The 20,041-nt window shown below is 37.1% G+C and overlaps 2 protein-coding genes and 1 pseudogene across 2 annotated transcripts; 2 read left to right on the forward strand and 1 right to left on the reverse strand.

The window, feature by feature from the left end:
• Positions 1–803: 803 nt before the first annotated feature.
• Positions 804–1,674, forward strand: LOC119055623 (olfactory receptor 52N1-like; annotated as a pseudogene).
• Positions 1,675–10,329: 8,655 nt separating this feature from the next.
• On the forward strand, positions 10,330–11,295 carry LOC119055624 (olfactory receptor 52N5). The gene has a single exon (XM_037153868.2). It carries the CDS (start codon positions 10,330–10,332, stop codon positions 11,293–11,295), a length of 966 nt encoding a protein of 321 aa, XP_037009763.1.
• Positions 11,296–18,694: 7,399 nt separating this feature from the next.
• LOC119055629 (olfactory receptor 52N4) lies at positions 18,695–19,666 on the reverse strand. The gene has a single exon (XM_037153875.2). It carries the CDS (start codon positions 19,664–19,666, stop codon positions 18,695–18,697), a length of 972 nt encoding a protein of 323 aa, XP_037009770.1.
• Positions 19,667–20,041: the final 375 nt, after the last annotated feature.

Below are 20,041 nucleotides of genomic sequence, written 5' to 3' on the forward strand. Positions count from 1 at the left end.
ATGCAAATTAAAACCACAATGAGATACCACTTTACACCAGTCAGGATGGCTATCATATACAAAGGAACAAACAACAAATGTGGGAGAAGGTGTGGGGAAAAGGGGTCCTTAGTTCACTGTTGGTGGGATTGCAGACTGGTACAACCATTATGGAAAACAGTATGGAATTTTCTCAGAAAAATAAAAATCGACCTGCCTTTTGACCCAGCAATTCCACTGCTAGGATTATATCCTAAGAATCTTAAAACATCAATCTCAAATAACCTACGCACCACAATGTTCATAGCAGCACAATTTACAATAGCCAAGAGCTGGAAGCAACCTAGGTGCCCATCAGTAAATTAATGGATCAAAAAATTGTGGTACATATACACAATGGAATTCTACGCAGCAGAGAGAAAGAAGGAGCTACTACCCTTTGCAACAACATGGATGGAACTGGAAAGCATTATGCTGAGTGAAATAGGCCAGGTGTTGAAAGACGAATACCATATGATCTCACCTTTAACAGGAAGCTAAACAAGAAAACAAACAAGCAAGCAGAATAAAAACAAAGACACTGAAATAGAGAACAAGGGGGCAGTGACCAGAGGGGGGAGGGAAGGGAATTTAAGGGGGAAAAAGGGGAGGGATTTGGAGGAACAAATAAGAAAGACACAGGGATGAGGATTAGGTGGGGAGGAAATGGGAGGGAGGTGGGGAGCACGGGGTGGGGGGGCTGGGATGGGAGAAATAGACAAAATACTGTACTTGAAAAATAACTAAATAAAATAAAATAAATAAAAATAAATTTTGAGATGTAATGGGACATCCCTGGGCTGGAAGAAGCACATCTGTGGGTCTTTTTCCCATTCTGCAACATGTACAACATTACCATGAAGGGAAACTTTGGCCTTATGTACCTCATCTACTTTGGAGGTTCTTACACTGACCTAGGTACATCTTTCAAGCCCTTCTTTCCTTCACAAAGGTGCTCATGTGCACCAGCACTCTTCCCAACACCCTCTGCATATTGTCGTTCAACCTCAAGGAGATCGATTTTAAGGCTGGCCTGGCATGGATGTTCTTTGTGCACATTTTCACAGAGATAGAGTCTGAGGTGCTCATGCTTATAGCCCTGGACCACTATGTGGCCATCTGCTACCTCCTATGCTATGTTACTCTCCTTACTAATTCAGTTATTGCCAAGGTTGGGCTCCTCACTTTTGTTAGAGGTATAATACTTTTTATCCCTTTCACTTTTCTTGCCAAGTGCCTGCCATACCACAAAGGTAATGTCATACCCCACACTTATTGTGACTACCTGTCTGTGGTTAAGATATCCTGTAGCAGTGTTAAAGTAGATGCCATCTATGGTTTAATAGTCACCCTTCTGATTGAGTGTTTTGATATCTTGGCATCACAGTCTTCTACACCATGATTCTTGGAGCAGTTGTAAGTCTATCATCACCAGATGCTCAACAGAAGACTTTCGGCACTTGCACTGCCATCATCTTCACCTGTGTCCCAGCCTTCTTTACCTTCTTAACACTCTGTTTTGGAGGACACCATATTCCTCTACACATATACATTATTATGGCTATTCTTGATCTGCTCATGCCTCCCACAATGAGCCCTATTGTGTATGGAGTAAAAACCAAGCAGATTGAAGAAAGTGTCGTTAGGTCTTGCTGAAAGTAAAAGACAATTCTCATAACATTTAAAGTCTTCTGAAGAGTGAGTGTACAGTTTCCTTCCTTTTTATCTTTTAAAATATTTCATTTGTTTATTTTTAGAGGGAGGGGAGGAGAGGGAAAGAGGGAGAGAACCACTAATTTGTGGTTGCCTCCTGCATCCCCCTCAGGCAACCTGGCCTGCAACTCAGACATGTGCCCTGACTGGGAATCTAACTGGCGACCCTTTGATTCATAGACTGGCACTCAATCCACTGAACCACACCAGCCAGGGCCAGTTTACCTCTTTATCTGATACTTCTAACCTTAACGTTAATAAATTATATCTTTAATATCCTGTCCTTAAGCTCAGGACTGAAAGGGTCAGGCCAGTTTTCCAACCTGCTAGACTGCCCAAGACTCAGTTAACCCAACTTGCTTGGTAGCCCATGGCTCAATCAAAACTCTCTCCCACCATGCACAATAGATATCTGGCACCATTGTATCTTAGTTGACACATACAATGGCCAGTGGTCAGACCAACCCTCCTGCACCTGGGCACAGTCTGGCCCTTTACCTAACCTTTGTCCTGGCTCACATCCTGAAACCCTGAGGCCCCCATCCAGAAGAGCAAGAGACTAACCCCTCTCCTATTTCCTCACAAACCTTGTGCTTTTTCTTTTAAAAAAACCTACCCTGCCCCCTCCTCAGGCTGCATATATGGTCCAGACTCAGCTCACCTATCAGTGCAGCATCGAATAAAGGCACTTGGATCAGATCCACCCGCATCTATTTCTCATGCATTTCTAACAATGACTAGTTGCTATGATTCTGGAAATCTTTCCCAGATTTGTTTATAATTTGATCAGAATAGTTGAAAACTAATAAACGGTATTTGAATTACTGTAAGTACATAAATAATAATATGAATATTGAGCATGAATGTATATTAATTTACGACAAAGTCAAAATTGTATTTCCTCTGTATTGGTCCAATGTCATCATCCTTACTATTCTTTTAGGAAAATATTTTCTGCATAAATATTTTTAGAACTATCTGATATATATTTAACCCATAAACTAATAAAAAAGATTTCTATGGAAAAGAAGTAGACAGACAATTAGAAATTAACTTTTATAACAGAAAAGAATGAATGACAGAAAAATATCTAAAGGAACAAAAATATCACAGAAAGGAAGGAAAAGACAAGACAATGTAAAACCTAAATTGCCTAGAGAGAGAAATTATTTCCAGGAGGCAAAAGTCTACATTAAAAGAGAAAAAAATTATTAAAAAAGAAAAATATTGAGACGAAGAAAGAATTTACTCAAACAACTATAGTATAGTATTTTCTACAATAAAATCAAAAATCTGTATTTCAAGAAATATCAAGAAAATTGTTTGTAAATGATTCAATCTAACACATTGCTGTGAAACTAAAGAACACAAAAGTAATGAAAAGACCCTAAATTTTTTCAGGCAGAGCAAACATTAACATATCAAAAGAAACAATGCACATTTGCTGAATTGAAAAAAAATGCCTACTAGCAAATATTGATGCTAAAAGATAATAGAACAATTTTCTTACTTATCAAAAGAAATGATTACTCATAACCACATTTTTATTTTCATGTTGATAGGCATTATCTGACATAAATAAAGAAAGTGATTTGAATAAACATCTGAATTAATGAGTAAGTCATTGAGAATTTGTTTTTATTAAATTTATTTTTATGAGATATAATTAACATATAATAATGTGTAAGTCCAAGGTGCATAACCTGTGTTGATTTAGTACATTTACATATTGCAATGTGATTATGAATGTAGCATTAGTTAACACCTCTATTGGGTCACATTTCATATATATGGTGAGAATAATTAAGCTCTAGTCTCTCAGCAACATTGAAGTTTAGAATAGTGTTGTCTGAAATCATTACACTGCATTAGATCTCCAGGCCTTACTTATCTATTAGTTCCAAGTTCCAAGTAGGTACCCTTAATTGACACATACCTAGTTTCCCACTCCCAGCTTCTAATAACCACCATTCTTCTCTCTGTTTTTATCCTTGTCTTTTTAAAATTTACATATAAGTAATATAATACAATATTTGCCTTTCTTTATCTGACTTATTCCACTTAGTATAATGTCTTCAAGATCTATTTATGTTGTCACAAATGACAAGATTTTCTCTTTTTCATGACTAACTTTCTATTGTGTGTATATATAAATAGAAGTATTCAGTGCTAAAATAAGCTGTGAATTATGATTCTGATTTAAAAAATCATTACATACACAAAATACACAGGAAAGACATACAAAATCCTAATAACAGGTGTTTCTTCATATCAAAAGTATATGTTATATAAAATATTTTTTATTTCATTGTTCTCTTTTGAAATTAATAAGTGTAATATTTGGGAACTCAAAATAAATTAACACTTGTAAAAGCATGCACATTTATATGCACTTCACCTTCTTTTTAACTGCCATGAATTCATTGTCAAATTATGAAAGTTAAAGTGCAGTAATATTTGAAGACTATAAGTGATGATGTGTCTTGTATCTCATAAGATAAACACTTTTTTTTTTGCTTCTTCTAATTAAGGTGTTTTTATGGTAGTGTTTATAATCCTGTTTGGTGTAACAGGTATAAAATAAATTTCATGAAAGGGAAAAATTAGTTGAAAAATTTCAACTTTTATTACTAATGGTGGTGTATCTGTACCATGGGAATTACTTTCTGGACTGCCCTCAGTTGAGGGCCAGCTGCGGTTGGGAGTTTTATTTTTCCCAAATACCTATATTAAGCTTTGTAGCATGTTTTCCCTTAGAGCTCTGTGGTCCCTGGGGCCTCTTAAACTGTTTTACATTGAGATTTGGGAATCTTGACAATATGAAATTAAGCCTGTTTCCTGTGGGAAGTCAACAAGACTAAGCACTTATGATTTAAGGTTTATAAGGTGAAAATAGGGTGCCACCATTACATACATTCCTGGGCCCCCTCTCTGGCATGAGCACCTTTCACATTTCTTCTTGTCTGGAGCTATACTGTCGGTTAAGTAATGTCTTTCAGGTGTTTTGCTCCTAGGCTTATTGTGCAACAAAGCCTGGTCTTGTTCCATTCTGCCTGTGTCATCACAGGGATCAAGGACATTGTTGTACTGGAGATGTTGTAGGTTAACTTCTTAGTCCAGAAAAATTGGGGAGAATATGTTCATCCTATTTTTAAAACCAAAATAGTGTCAACAAGGGATGTGTGGCTTTGTGTTGGCCAAGGAAAAGCTAGGTGCTCTCAAAGTCTCCTTTTGAGTACAGCTAATTCTTCTCCTTATATGCATTCATTTTTATAAATATACTGTATAATAACAGTGACAGAATTAGACAATAATAACCTTATAATGTCTCAGATCATAAAAAGATAAATAGGTACATCTTTTTCCCTCTAAGTCACTACTCTACCCTTCCCCACCCTCTTTTATCTTTTCAGTTCAGTGAAACAACTTAAAATCAACCTATCAAACTCCAATTTACTTCTTTTTTAAATTCAGGTTCTATCCTCATTAATGGGGTAAAATAGGTGGCAATTTGGCCTACATACTAAAACAGTTCATAGGTCAGTTAAGGAATAGTTCTAGCACAAGTCTACAGGTCATTATCATTTTTTAAAAATGGGGAAAATTTGAGGGTAACAGAGGGACTTTGAAGCAGAAAACCTGGCTTGGCTTAAGAGAGGAGGGGATGTGTTTCACCAGTTTTTAGTGGAGAGATCACAGAATTCTGTATTATTTTTGGAAAGCTACTGAACATATTGAATCTTGGTTAGATAAAATAACTATGAGAATATTGAACTGGTTGACTCATTATAGGACTGTATTTAAATTCAAAAATAAATTTAAGTAATAAATAAGTAAATAGATTTCAATAGGTAAATATAGACAACAGAATAGTATTGCTGATTTTTTCTATAGGAATATGGGTAAATATTTGAGTAAGTATGCAAGTTGGCTACTTATGTACGAAGGTAAACACAAAAGAACTAAAGCAGAAGCATAGAAAGTTCTTATAGTAAGTTCCAAAGAATTCATTGGCTGGGACATGATGAAGAATTAAAGGAATTTTAGAAAAGTTAACAAATGGCTCTTGTCCTTTTCTGTCTGATTTATTTTGATTAGCATGATATCTCAAACATGAAATCTATGTTGTTGCAAACGACAGTAGTTCATCCTTTTCTCATAATTGGGTAGTATTGCATTGTATATATGTTGTGCACCTTCTTTATATAACCAACCATCAAAGGACATGAAACAGAAAGCAATAAATGAATAAACAACAACAAAAAAACCTTATAGATATGGACAAAAACGTGATGATTCTTGGAGGGAAAGGGGATGTTGAAGAAGGTAAAGGAGGTCAAGTATATAGTCATGAGAGGAGACTAGACTTTGGGTGCTGATCACGCAATGCAATATGCAGATGAGGTGTTACAGAATTGTATGCTTGAAACTTATATAATCTTATTAACCAATGTCACCTCAATAAACTTAATAAAAATTAGCTAATGGAATTGTCTAACTATAGTTAGAATCTATACACTTGAAAATTTCAGGCTCTGTGATAACACTATGTATGCAAAAAATTTAAACTGGACATTTTAGGAAAAATATTTCAGAGCAACTATAACAACAACAACAACAACAACAAAGATAAAACCATCTAAAAGAATCTAGAACTCTCTTTTCTGGATTCAGCTTTTTTTTTTTTTTGGACATACTTCTCCAGGGTATCAGGGAGAGGATTACTCAGATAATTAATAGAATTTTATTCTATGTCCCAGGCCCTAAATTCCTCTAAAATGGTATCCTAAGTGATCTCTAGAGATGCATGGCATGGAAGTGAGAAGGAAGTGAAAAATAAATCTTGGTGGCCTCCCTAGATGCTAAGCAGTACCTGATTCATCCTAGTTTTCCTGGGCACTAAGATCAAGTGAAAATCTAATGAGCTTGTTTTCTGTTTTAAATAGACAGAGGCAACAATGGGTGCTGCACATATTTTGTGTCAAGTGGCTGCCCAGTGTGGGATGAGGAAACAGCAGAAGCAGCAGTGATCACATCAATCACTGTACTTTTTACCAAAGCCTGGAAGCTAAGGCATGTGATTCAGGTAATGGAAACTACTGTCATCAAGGAGGAAAGTGATATTGTGATTGGTACAATGTGGTGTGTTTTTCATAGTATAGTGTTGCTTTGTTCCTTTCTTTGAAAAAAGGCTCAATGTAAGACTGAAAGAAGACCTTGAGGTGGACTTCTCTTCCTGTGCTTTGGTCACTATTGCACTTCCAATACTTTCCTATATTCTGTCTCCTTTTTACTTACCGAGAACCACAGGAAAAAAATTAGTGGAGGAGTTTCAGGGTAAGTCTGAATGGTACTTGTAACCAAATTACCTTTGTCTTTGAAAGGGAAAGTTTACATCACCCCATACAACTCTCTTATTATTACCTGAAAGATGGCTGAAATACTGGGCAAGGAGAAATTATAAGAGGCAACGGCTGTAGAGGTCTCAAGTTAGAAACATGAAGTCTTATAGTCATTCCTCTGGAGGTGGCTGGGAAGCAAACAAACATAAAAACAAATAAGTGAGAAAATAAAGCTGCTAATTGACTGCTCCTTAGACTTTATAAAGGATTTGGCAAAGTCTGAGCTAGAAAAACCTGGATTTCACTCTGAATTATTAATACTTTTGGGCAAACAAATTAAACATCCTGTGCCTGCATCAAGAAACTAAGTGATTATCACTTACCCTGAACTCTGGAGTACATATTACTTTTTAAAGAAAGTGACATTTTACCTCAGTGTTCAAAAAAGACTTATCAAGATGAGGTATGACAGAGTGATTTTCAAAGAAGGGAAACAAATTGAGCAAAGTCAACATGGTATTGATGGGAGAATTGCCCAAAACCGAGATAATTTTCTGAGGGTGGTCCTTTGTAATACAAAGGTGCTAGGTGAATGTTCTAGGAAACCATCTGTGTCAGTGTACCAGCTGGCATTGTTGTGAGAGGTTGTATTCTGCTTCAACTCTTTCCACACATTTGTCCATTTCACGATGGGTGATTTGAGAACACACCTGCCCACACCAGGCTGAGTGTTCAGCAGTTTTTAATCCCAAACAGCCTGATCCCAATGCCCCACCCTCCCTATTCACCTGATTTTGCTCTGAATGATTATTTTTGTTCCCCTGGATTTAAAAAAATCCTCAAGGGGAAACATGTTGCCAATATGGAAGAGATGAAACAAAAAATGGCAGAGCACTGAAAGGCATCGAAATTGATGAGTTCAAAAACTGTTATGAGCAGTGAAAAAAAGTGATAGGTGTATTGCATCAGACTGAGAGTACTTTGAAGGTGACTGAAGTTTAAACATGTGAGAAGAAACACACAGGTTTTTGAAGATTTTTATTTATTTATTTTTAGAGAGGGGAAGGGAGGGAGAAAGAGGGAAAGAGAAACATCAGTGTGTGGTTGACTCTCATGTGGCCCCCACTGGGGACCTGGCCTGCACCCCAGGCATGTGCCCTGACTGGCAATTGAACCTGCGACTCTTTTGTTCACAGCCCATGCTCAATCCACTGAGTTATGTCAGCCAGGGCCCAATTTTCTAATAAATAAATTTCTTTTGGAGACTCAAATACTACATATGAGTCTCCATCATATGTAGTATTTTGATTGTCAAATAGTCCAGCAAAATTTAAACAAGGAATGTTAGGATACAGTTTATCATTCAAACTAGGACACTTCTGGGTGATTCATGAATGGAAAGAAATAAAATGGGAAAGAGTTTAGAAGACCTAAATTTTAATTTTTAAAATTCCGTGCCAAGAAATTTGAGCCCTAACCTAAAATTTATGGAAAGACATTGAAGACTATTAAGCAGTGGATTAAAATGTGTTCAATCCCTGACTTGGTTGGGATGTCATCCCTTACACTAACAAGATTGTGAGTTTGATCTTTGGTCAGGACACATAATCTAGGTTGTGAGGTCAATCCCCCATCAGGGTGCATACAGAAAGCAAACAAGATATTTTTCTCTCACATTGATACCTCCTCTCTCTCTCTCTCTCTCTCTCTCTCTCCCTTCCTCTCCCTCTCAAATCAATAAGTATATATCCTTGGTAAGGATTTAAAAAATAAAATGTCTTAAAAATTATGCTATAAGACAAAACTGACTTGAATAGAGGCAAAGCACAGAAATAGATGGATGTAGCTAGGTGGTCTTTAAAACAGAACAGAATGGTGATAGAATGGAAAGGCTGATATTAGAAATATTTTTGAATTAAAAATAGATTTTTTTCTGGTCTGATGATAGAACACAGATAATAGGTATGCTGAACCAAAACAATTTGAGCTCTAAAGAAATTATACCCAAGATGTGATAGAGGTACACTTATGAAGATTATAAACATGTGGTAGATGATGACATTATTACCCCCCCCCAAAAAACAGAACTCAGAAATAAAACCCATTTTTGGCAGGGGGTAGAGGTGGAAGTAATGAGTTTAGTCTTGGCCATGTTCAATTTAAAATTGAAATATCCAGTATGCATTTAGAAGGAGGACTCAGCAATTATGACAAAGCTTTCTTAATAAGTTAATTATTTGAAAATTATTTTCTTGTTGGCTATACTTAAGGTTGTGAGAGTGGACATATGTTCTATAGAAGGAATAAAGGGAGAATCCAGAGAATATTCTGCTCCTGAATTATATAAAGACAAAAGATATGGAAAGAAAATAGATGACCCAATGACTTTGGGGGACTACAGGATATTTGAGAAAGGGAGATCTCTTTATTTTTTCTCTTTCATGGGATAATCAAGTTAGATTGAACATCTTGACCATTGTTTTTGCATCTTATATTCATATAGCATCTGCACTTGCATTTTGAGTTAGCATATCTAATTCACCAGGTTACTAATCTAGGAGTAAAAGAAGCTTCTGGTAATTTTTTCAGAACTCTTTCCAGTAGCTATCATTAGCCTCACATTATAAATGACCAACTGAGGCTTCAAAAATGAAGTCATACAATTTGTATGGAAAGAGCTGAAATTTGAATAAGATCTTATTTGACATAAATGACCACAATCTCGTTACATATTGTCACACAATGTGTAATAAATAAAATTCAGGCCATCCTTCCTGCAATTATAACTTGCTGTCACAAGTCATGTACTCTATCAAACCAGGGTGCAGTGTAAAATTTTTGCATGAAAGATAGAGTCAAATATGAATATCACTTATGTTCCTGAATGTAATTTTGTAACATTCAACATTATTGAATCTCTTTGTGACCCAGTTGCTTCTTCTATTTGATGACAAAAAACAATTGCAACTTTATAATTATGACTTTAAAAAATTACATTTAGACTGTCTTAAAACTTTTAAAATATTATCTGTAGCATAGTATTATTCAACAATTATATAGCATTTATGAATACTATCATAAATGAATATAGCATTTTCAAAGTTACTATTCAGAATTTTTAGTACCATCATAGATGTAATTTTATTCCAAATTTAAGTTTGCATTCTCAAAAATGATCTGAATTAAATTTCTATTTCTTAATTTTTTCTCAGAATAAAGACTTCTGGAAAACTAATGTTCACCTATTGAATTAGTTATGCTGGTTTTCAACAATTCATATGTGGCTCCCAAATCTTTTATTCTTAATGGAATTCCTGGTCTGGAAAGGGTACATATATGGATCTCCCTCCCATTCTGCACAATGTATATCATCGCCCTTGTGGGAAACCTTGGCCTTGTGTACCTCATTCATCATGAGGAGGCCTTACATCGTCCAATGTATTTTTTTCTGGCCATGCTCTCCCTCACTGACCTCTTTACCTGCACCACCACTCTACCCAATGCACTCTGCATCTTCTGGTTTAATCTCAAGGAAATTAACTTCAATGCTTGCTTAGTTCAGATGTTCTTTGTCCATGGGTTCACGGGTGTGGAGTCTGGTGTGCTCATGCTCATGGCTCTGGATCGCTATGTGGCCATTTGCCACCCACTGCGTTATGCTACCATACTCACTAACCCTATCATTGCCAAAGCTGGGCTTGTCACCTTCTTGAGGGGTGTGTTGCTAATGATTCCTTTTCCATTCTTGGTCAAGCGTTTGCCATTCTGCCAAAGCAATATTATCTCCCACACATATTGTGATCACATGTCAGTGGTAAAGTTATCCTGTGCCAGCATCAAGGTCAATGTCATTTATGGTCTGATGGTTGCTCTCCTGATTGGAGTGTTTGACATATGCTGTATATCTGTGTCTTACACCATGATCCTCCGGGCAGTGGTCAGCCTTTCATCAGCAGAGGCTCAGCAAAAGGCCTTCAGCACCTGCACTGCCCATCTAGCTGCCATTATCATCACCTATGTTCCAGCATTCTTCACTTTCTTTACCCACCGTTTTGGAGGACACACTATCCCCCCTTCTCTTCACATCATTGTGGCTAACCTTTATCTTCTTCTTCCTCCAACTCTGAACCCCATTGTTTATGGGGTAAAAACAAAACAGATCCGAGACAGTGTCATAAAGCTCTTCCAGTGTGAAAAATGTGCAAGGATCCAGGACAACTGAAATTAGAAAAAAGATGAATGTAAAACAACAAAAAAGAAATTCATGAGTGGCATCATACATTTACTTATGTGGTATCATATATTTTCCATTGTCTACCTCAGATGCACATGGGGGAATCCCCAAAACCTAAATTATCTTCTGGAGGGTGGGCACCTTGTAGTACAGGCTTTCCCCACTAGGTGGGTGATCTAGGAACTCATCTGTATCAGTTTACTAACTGGTGTTGTGAGAGGCTGCGTTTGGTTTCAATAAATTTTTTTTCCCAAAAATTCTTTCAGTGCATTTGCCCATTTCATGATTGGTGATTTATGAGTGCACCTGCCCACACCGCACCGAATGTTCAGCAGGTTTTGTCAAAAAAATGGCATGATCCCCATATCCTACCCTCCCTATTCACTTGATCTAGCTCTGAGTGACTTTTTGTTGTTGTTTTCCTCTGGGTGAAAAAGGTCTCCAAAGGGAAACATTTTGTCAATGTGGAAGAGGTGAAACAAAAAATGGCAGAAGTACTGAAAGGCATCAGAACTGATGAGTTCAAAAACTATTTGGAGCTGTAGAGAAAGCATCTCAATAGGTGTCATGCATTAGTTGGAGAGTACTTTGAAGATAACCTAAGTTTAAACATGTAAGAATAAATACACAATTTTAATGAATAAATTTTGTTTGGGGGAATACCTCTTCATATGTTTTCTGCAACTATAGTGAGAAAATTTATAGTTAATTATGGGTTTCTATGCTGGTGCCTTTGTCTTATGTTTTCTCCATCACCAACATAATTAGGTCACTGATATTGACTCATTACGACTTTTCTCTAACGTGTCCATATAAGATATTTTATAAATGTTTTGAGAGAGTCTTTAAATGTCTCATCTATATTTGTAATCTTCATTTTAGATATAAAATGAACTGGCTTCTCAGGCAAGTCACTCCAGCCTGGGCAGTGTTTGCAGCTAAAATTCAGCTTATGAATTATGCTGATAATATATAGGTGAATATGGCAGTCAGGGATTTTTAAGGAATGAAATTTAGTAGAGATAATGTAGTAAAAAACATTTTACTCAAGAAATAAAGAATATGTTATTATATGGGTTAGTCCTCAAAAGTGGTAAATGCAATATTTGACTCACAAAAGCCACATTGTTTCTAAATATTGATTTATACTTCCTCAGTTATTTACTGATATGAGTTTTTTCTGTTAAATAAAATTTTCTAAGAATACCCATGGACATTTACATAAATAATGCTCACAACTACCAGGTATGTGAAAATGTCTTAATATAGTTTCTCCATGATAGTTACTTCAAATAGCTATAATACTATAGTAGGCTTATTATAGCTATTTTAAACTTATTAATAAACATTCTAACATCTGATCAAGAAATTGAACAGGCAGGCTTCTGGTCAAAATAGCAGAGTAGGTAAATGCTGTACTTGCCTCTTCCCATGGCCATATTAAAATTACAACTAAACTACAGAACAACCATCATTGAGAACCAGCTAAAAACTAGCTGGACAAATGTCCTAAAACTAAGAATATACAGAAGAAGCCATGATGAGACTGGTAGGAAGGGTGGAGACAGAAAAAGGTGTGGTTCCACACCTAAGTGTGGCAATTAAATATCAAAAGGGACATCTCAATTGTAGAGGTCCTCCCATGAAGAGCGAAGAGTCCCAGTCCAACATTAGGTTTCCAGCCCAGGGTTGCACTGCCAGGAAGAGAAGTTCCCATTATTTTTGGCTGTGAAAACCACTGGAGATTGTGGCTGACTGAGATGGAGGCTGCTGGTGTTCCAGGTGTTTCTCTTAAAGGGCCCATGCATGATCTTAATTGGATTCATTCAGTATGAGCTCCAGTGCTGGGAAAGCAGCTCAAAAGGCACTAGAGAAATACAGAAAGAAATTAAATTGTCTGCTTTCAGGATGAAGATTGTAGGTTCAGATTTCTGCCAGGGAGAAGTACTGACAGAAGCCATTGTGCCTTTGCTGACTACTCACCCAACACAGCCTGCTCTTGCAGGTGGGTGCCATGTTTGAGTATCCATCAACCTTGCTAGCACTGTTCATTCCGCTGTTCACTCCACTTGCTAGTGCTGTTCACTGGTGACTCTCTGAGACCCCACATAATTCAACTTGTGAACCCACTCAAGCTACTTCCTGTGGCTTTTCTGTACAAACTGCCTGACTTACTCATGTTGTTCAATTTTCCTAAAAATCTTTCAAAAGTTCACAAACCCTAAACAAAAAGTATCTAGGTTTGGCATGACCTGCAACCCTTCCTAAGCAGCCCTAAGCAGGGTATTAGTGGCAGATGGCCACAGATCATGGCTTAGCCTCTCCCAGGTACCTCCAAGCCCAGCACAAAAAGTAACCATCTGCATTTCACTTTTTAACAAATACCAATCGACCCTGAGTACAGAACAGGCAGCAGCTGACCTTGGCCTACACCAGAGCCCCTTCCAAGATAAACCAGAACCAACACATCTGGTAGTCAGCTTCAGACCATACTAAAGCACCACTCTACCACCTATATAAACAATACACCCAAAGGGTATACTGTACGGGTACCTGGCTCCACTCAAGCAAATTCTGCTCAAAAGTCCTCCATTATATTCATAACCAGTCCTCATAATAAATTAACATGAGGGTTAATCCCTCCCATAATGTGTCAACAACAATCAAGACTCAATTACAACATGAGGGCACATACAACCCACACAAGGGACACACCTAGAACACCTAGCTTAAGTGACCAGTGATACTGTGCAACTGGGCCCACAGGGTGCTTACTACATAAGGCCACTTTATCAATACTGGGAAATATATAAGAGCCCTACCTAATACATGGAAACAATCACAAGGAGGTAGCCAAATTGAGGAGACAAAAATAACATGTCTCAAATGAAAGAACTAAACAAAATGAAGACAAGCAATCTACCAGATGAAGATTTCAAAACTCTAGTTTTAAGAATACTCAGTGAGCCCTGGCTGGTGTGAATCATTCAGTGCCAGCCTAAAAACCAAAGGGTGATTGGTTAGATTTCCAGTCAGAGCACATGCCTGGGTTGCAGGCCAGGTCCTCAGTTAGGGGAATAGGAGAGGCAACCACATACTCATATGTCTCTCTCTCTCTCTCTCTCTCCTTCCCTTCCCTTCTATCTAAAAATAAAATAATTAAAATCTTTTTAAAAGTGTAAAAAAAGAATGCTCAGTGATCTCAGTGAGAACAAAGCAATAGGTAACATAAAAATGGAGATAGGAGCCATAAAAAAGAACCAGTCAGAAATAAGGAATACAATAACTTAAATAAATAATAAATTAGAGGGAAATGATGGTAGATCAGATGAAGCAATGAATGGAATCAGCAATTTAAAAATAAGGTAACAGAAAGAACCCAATCATAACATTAAAAAAAGAATTAAAAAAATAAGGATAATTTAAAGGGCCTCTGGTTCAACATCAACTGTACCTACATTCATATCATAGGCATAACAGAAAGAGAAGAGCGAGAACAAGGAATTGAAAATCTGTTTTAAAGATACTATGGAATTTTCTCAGAAAACTAAAAATGAACCTGCCTTTTGACCCAGCAATTCCACTGCTAGGATTATACCCTAAAAATCCTAAAACACCAGTCCAAAAGAACCTATGCACCCCAATGTTCATAGCAGCACAATTTACAATAGCCGAGAGCTGGAAGCAACCTAGGTGCCCATTAGTAAATGAATGCATCAAAAAATTATGGTACATATACACAATGGAATTCTATGCAGCAGAAAGAAAGAAGGAGCTACTACCCTTTGCAACAGCATGGATGGAAATGGAAAACATTATGCTGAGTGAAATAAGACAGGCATTGAAAGAGAAATACCATATGATCTCACCTTTAACAGGAAGCTAAACAACAAAACAAACAAGCAAGCAGAATAAAAACAAAAGACACTGAAATAGAGAACAGGGGGACAGTGACCAGAGGGGAGAGGGGAGGAAATTTCAGGGGAAAAAGGGGAAGGATTTACAGGAACAAGTATAAAGGACACATGGACAACGACTAAGGGGGGTGGAAATGGGAAGGAGGTGGGGAGCACTGGGGTGGATGAGCTGGGATGGGAGTAAAAGACAAAAAACTGTACTTTAACAACAATTAAATTAAAAAAATATTGACAAAATCCCTGGCTTGTGTAGCTCAGTGGATTAAGTGTGGGTCTTTGAACCAAAGGCTCATTAGTTTGATTCCCAGTCAGGGCACATGCCTGGGTTGTGGGCCAGGCCCCCAGTATGGTGCATGTGAGAGGCAAGCACACACTGATGTTTCTTTCTCCTTCCCTTTTCTCTAAAAATAAATAAATAAAATCTTAAAATATTATGACAGAAATCTTTTTTGACCTGGTGAAGAAAATAGATATACAAGCTCAGGAAGTGCAGAGAATCCCCCAAAAAATGAACCAAAGAAGCCCACACAGAGACACATCATAATTCAAATGCCAAAGTTGAAGACAAAGAATCTTAAAAGCAGTGGGGGAAAACAGTTAGTTCTCTACAAAAAAGTTCCCATAAAACTGTCAGTTGATTTCTCAACAGAAACTTTACAGGCCAAGAAATACTCAAAGTGATGAAAAGCAGGAACCTACAACCAAGATTACTCTACCCAGCAAGAATTTTTGTCATTTAGAATCAAAGGACAGATAAAGAAGTTCCCAAACAAGAAAAAGATAAAAGAATTGATCATCACCAAACCAATATTATAAAAAATGCTCAAAGAATAAAAAATGTCAATAACCACATATCTATCAACAATTATATTAAGTGTAAATAGTTTAAATTTTCTGGTTAAAGGACATAGGGTGGATAAATGGATTAAGAAAATAAGACCTAATATATGCTGCCTATAAGAGACTCACTTCAGATCAAAACACAGAGAGAGACAAAATAAAGGGAGAGAAAAAGGTATTGCATGAAAATGAACACCAACAAAAAAAGAGAGCGAGAGAAAGCTGGGTAGCAATACTGATATTAGACAAAATAGACACTAACACAAAGACCATAACAAGAGACAAAGAAAGACCCAGAAATTCCACTTGTGGTTACTTTTTTTCCATTAAAAAATATTTTTGTCCAAGTACAGTTGTCTGCCTTTTCTCCCCACCTCCCCGCTAACCCCAGCCATCCCCACTGCCCTCCCCTGATTCCTTCACCACTTGGTTTTGTCCATGTGTCCTTTATTGTTCCTGAAAACCCTTCACACTTTTCCCCCATTATCCCCTCCCATCTGCCCTCAGGTTACTGTATTTTTGTTCTTAATTTCAATGTCTTTAGTTATAGTTTGCTCACTTGTTTGTTTTGTTGATTAAGTTCGACTTAAAGGTGAGATCATATGGTATTTGTCCCTCACAGCTTGGCTTATTTCATTTAACATAGTGATCTCCAGTTCCATCCATGCTGTTGCAGAGGGTAGGAGCTTTTCCCTTTGTTCTGCTGCATAGTATTCTATTGTGTAAGTGTACCACTGTTTTTTTTTTTTTGATCCATTAATTTACTGATTGGCACTTAGATTGCTTTCATCACTTAGCTATTGTAAATTGTGCTGCTAACATTGGGGTGTATATGTTATTTTGGATTTGTGTAGCAGGGTTCTTAGGATACAATCCTAGCAGTAGAATTGCTGGGTCAAAAGGCAGTTCCATTTTTAGTTTTGTGACAAAATTCCATGCTGCTTTTCACAGTGGCTGGACCAGTCTTCAAACCCACTAACACTGGAAATCACTGTTGGGTTCCCTTTTCTCCATACCCACTAGGGTTCCCTTTTCTCCACACTCTCTCCAACACTTGTTGTTTATTGCTTTGTTTATGATGGCTATTCTGACCAGTGTGAAGTGGTATCTCATTGTGATTTTACTTTGTATTTCTCTGATGGCTAACAATGTTGAGCATCTTTTCATATGTCTCTGGACCCTTTGTATGTCCTCCTTGAAGAAATGTCTATTCAAGTCCTTTTGCTCATTTTTTAATTGGGTTGTCTGTTTTCATAGAGTGGAGTCGTGTGAGTTCTTTATATATTTTGGAAATTAAACCCTTGTCTGAGGTATCATTTGCAAATATGTTTTCCCTTATGGTTCATTCTCTTTCCATTTTAATACTGTTTTCTTTAGCTGTGCAGAAGTTTTTTACTTTGATGAGATCTTATTTGGTTTTTTTTTGTTTATCCTTAATGTATTTGATTGACTATGCTATTATAGTTGTCCCATTTTCCTCCTTCACTATCCTCTACTCTGCACACCATTTTTCACCCATATCTCCCCTCTTTAGTTTATGTCCATGTTTCATACTTATAAATTCTCTAGCTTCTACACTTCTCATACTATTCTTGCCCTCCCCCTGTCTATTTTCTACCTACCACCTATGCTACTTATTCTCTGTACCTTTTCCCCCTCTCTCCCTCTCCCACTCCCCTGTTGCTAACCCTCCATGTGATCTCCAATTCTGTGGTTCTGTTCCTGTTCTAGTTGTCTTCATATAAGTGGAATCATACAGTGTATGTGCTTCTGTAGCTGGGTTATTTACTTAGCATAATCCTCACAGTCCATACATGACGTAGCATATGACAAAATATCCTTATTTTTATGCTTGGACACTATTCCATTGTATGTATATACCACATTTCTTTACCAATTCATTTATCTATACACATTTAAGTTGCTTCCACATCTTGGATATTGTGAATGAGGCTGCAATGAACATGAGAATACATACATCTCATTGAGATCCTGCTTTCAGTTCTTTTGGGTAAATACTCAGAGGTGGGATTATTGGATCATATGGTAGTTATATTAATAATTTTTTAAGGAACATCCATACTGTTTTCTGTGGTGGATGCACAACTTTACATTTCCACTGATATGCACAAGGGATCCAATATCTCTGTATTTTTTCAACAATTTTTTTGATTTTATAATTGTCATCCTAACAGAATGTGAGGTGACATTTCGTTATGATTTTAATTTTAATTCCTCTGATAATTAGTGATGTGGAACATTTTTTCATATACCTGTTGGTCATTTATAGGTCTTCCAGTAAACTAGGAGTGAAGAAAAACATTTAAAATGTTTCTGAAGTTAAAAAAAAACAAAAATGTTTCAAGATATGGGTAATATAGGATTGAATTTGATATTCTTGATAGGTAATGTTAGATGATTCCAGAAATAGTCCAATTAAATTTGTGAATATGGAAGTCACTAGTGAAATTGGCAAAGGCAATTTTAGGTGATGAATGGAAGCATAGAAAGACTATTGAGAAACACATCATTCAACATGCTCCATTACCATGTTCAAAACAGTACTTCCCAAAATATTTTATTGGCTTCTGTCTACAAAGGAGCTCTTCTTTCTCCTGAAAATAGTCCTTTCATATGCTATGGGATTTGATATCTTTAGAACCTGAAAGGATCCTAATGACACAGTCTCGTATCTGTTTGGTTTTTACCCCATAAACAACAGGATTCATAGTGGGAGGTAGAAGCAGATAAATATTGGCCACGATGATGTGGCAAGATGGAGGGACTGTATGGCCCCCAAAACGGTGGGAAAAGAAGGAAAAAAAGGCTGGGCTGTAGGAGAAAACAATGGCACAGATGTGGGCAGTGCAGGTGCTAAAGGCCTTCTGCCGAGCCTCTGCTGAGGAGAGGCTGACCACTGCCCTTAAGATCATGGAGTAAGAGATTGTGATGCACAGGATGTCAAAACCTCCAATCAGGAGTGCAACCATCAGACCATAGATGGCATTGACCTTGATATTTCCACAAGATAATTTTGCTACAGACATGTGGTCACAGTAGGTATGGTGTATTATATTGCCTCTGCAGTAGGGAAGGCGCTTGGTGAGGAAAGTGAAGGGAATGATGAGCAACACCCCTCTCAAGAATGTAATAAGCCCAACCTTTGCTATGACAGGATTGGTAAGGATAGTTGAGTAGCGCAGAGGGTAGCAAATGGCCACATAACGGTCCAAGGCCATAAGCATGAGCACCCCAGACTCCATTCCTGTGAAGGTGTGGATGAAGAACATCTGGACCAGGCATTCATCAAAGCTAATTTTCTTGAGATGAAACCAGAAGATGCAGAGGGCTTTAGGGATTGTACTAGAGCACATGACAATGTCTGTTAGGGAAAGCATGGCCAAGAAGTAGTACATGGGCTTATGCAGTGATTCTTCATAGTGGATGAGGTAGAGGAGTCCACAATTCCCTACCACAGCCACAACATACATGGAGCAGAATGGGAAGGAAATCCAGAGATGCATGTCCTCCAGTCCTGGGACTCCATTAAGAATAAATGAGGTTGGGTTCAGTTCTGTTTTATTCAGTGTTAACATGATCATTTAGGCTTAAAATTTTTGTGGATTTTTTCTAGAGTAAGAAAAAGACAAGAGAAAATGTAATCTATGGTTTCTATGTCTCTCACCTCATAATTAAAAATTTTATAGTGCATTTTAATGGTCAAACAACCATATTTTCTAAGTGCCACGGAGTAGCTCTTTGTTTATTTGTGGCTCATTTATTGAATAATTCTTCTGTTCATTCAACAAATATTTGTCAGGCAGTTCAAGTTCACATCACAGACAATAATTTTACTTCAATCTTTAAAAAAGAAAGATTCCGATCCTCATAGATTTACATAAAAGTGTAATTCTGTTATGACTTCTGTAAGGGAATTTTTTTAGGATACTTCACTTAACTATTAATTACTATATGCA

Source organism: Artibeus jamaicensis, unplaced genomic scaffold (assembly GCF_021234435.1).
Source record: "Artibeus jamaicensis isolate MK-2021 breed Jamaican fruit bat unplaced genomic scaffold, CSHL_Jam_final contig_1940, whole genome shotgun sequence".
Classification (NCBI taxonomy): Eukaryota; Metazoa; Chordata; class Mammalia; order Chiroptera; family Phyllostomidae; genus Artibeus; species Artibeus jamaicensis.

Excerpts from the sequence above, each read along its gene's own strand:
- LOC119055624 (XM_037153868.2), top strand. The coding sequence starts at position 10,330 with ATGCTGGTTTTCAACAATTCATATGTGGCTCCCAAATCTTTTATTCTT.
- LOC119055629 (XM_037153875.2), bottom strand. The coding sequence starts at position 19,666 with ATGATCATGTTAACACTGAATAAAACAGAACTGAACCCAACCTCATTT.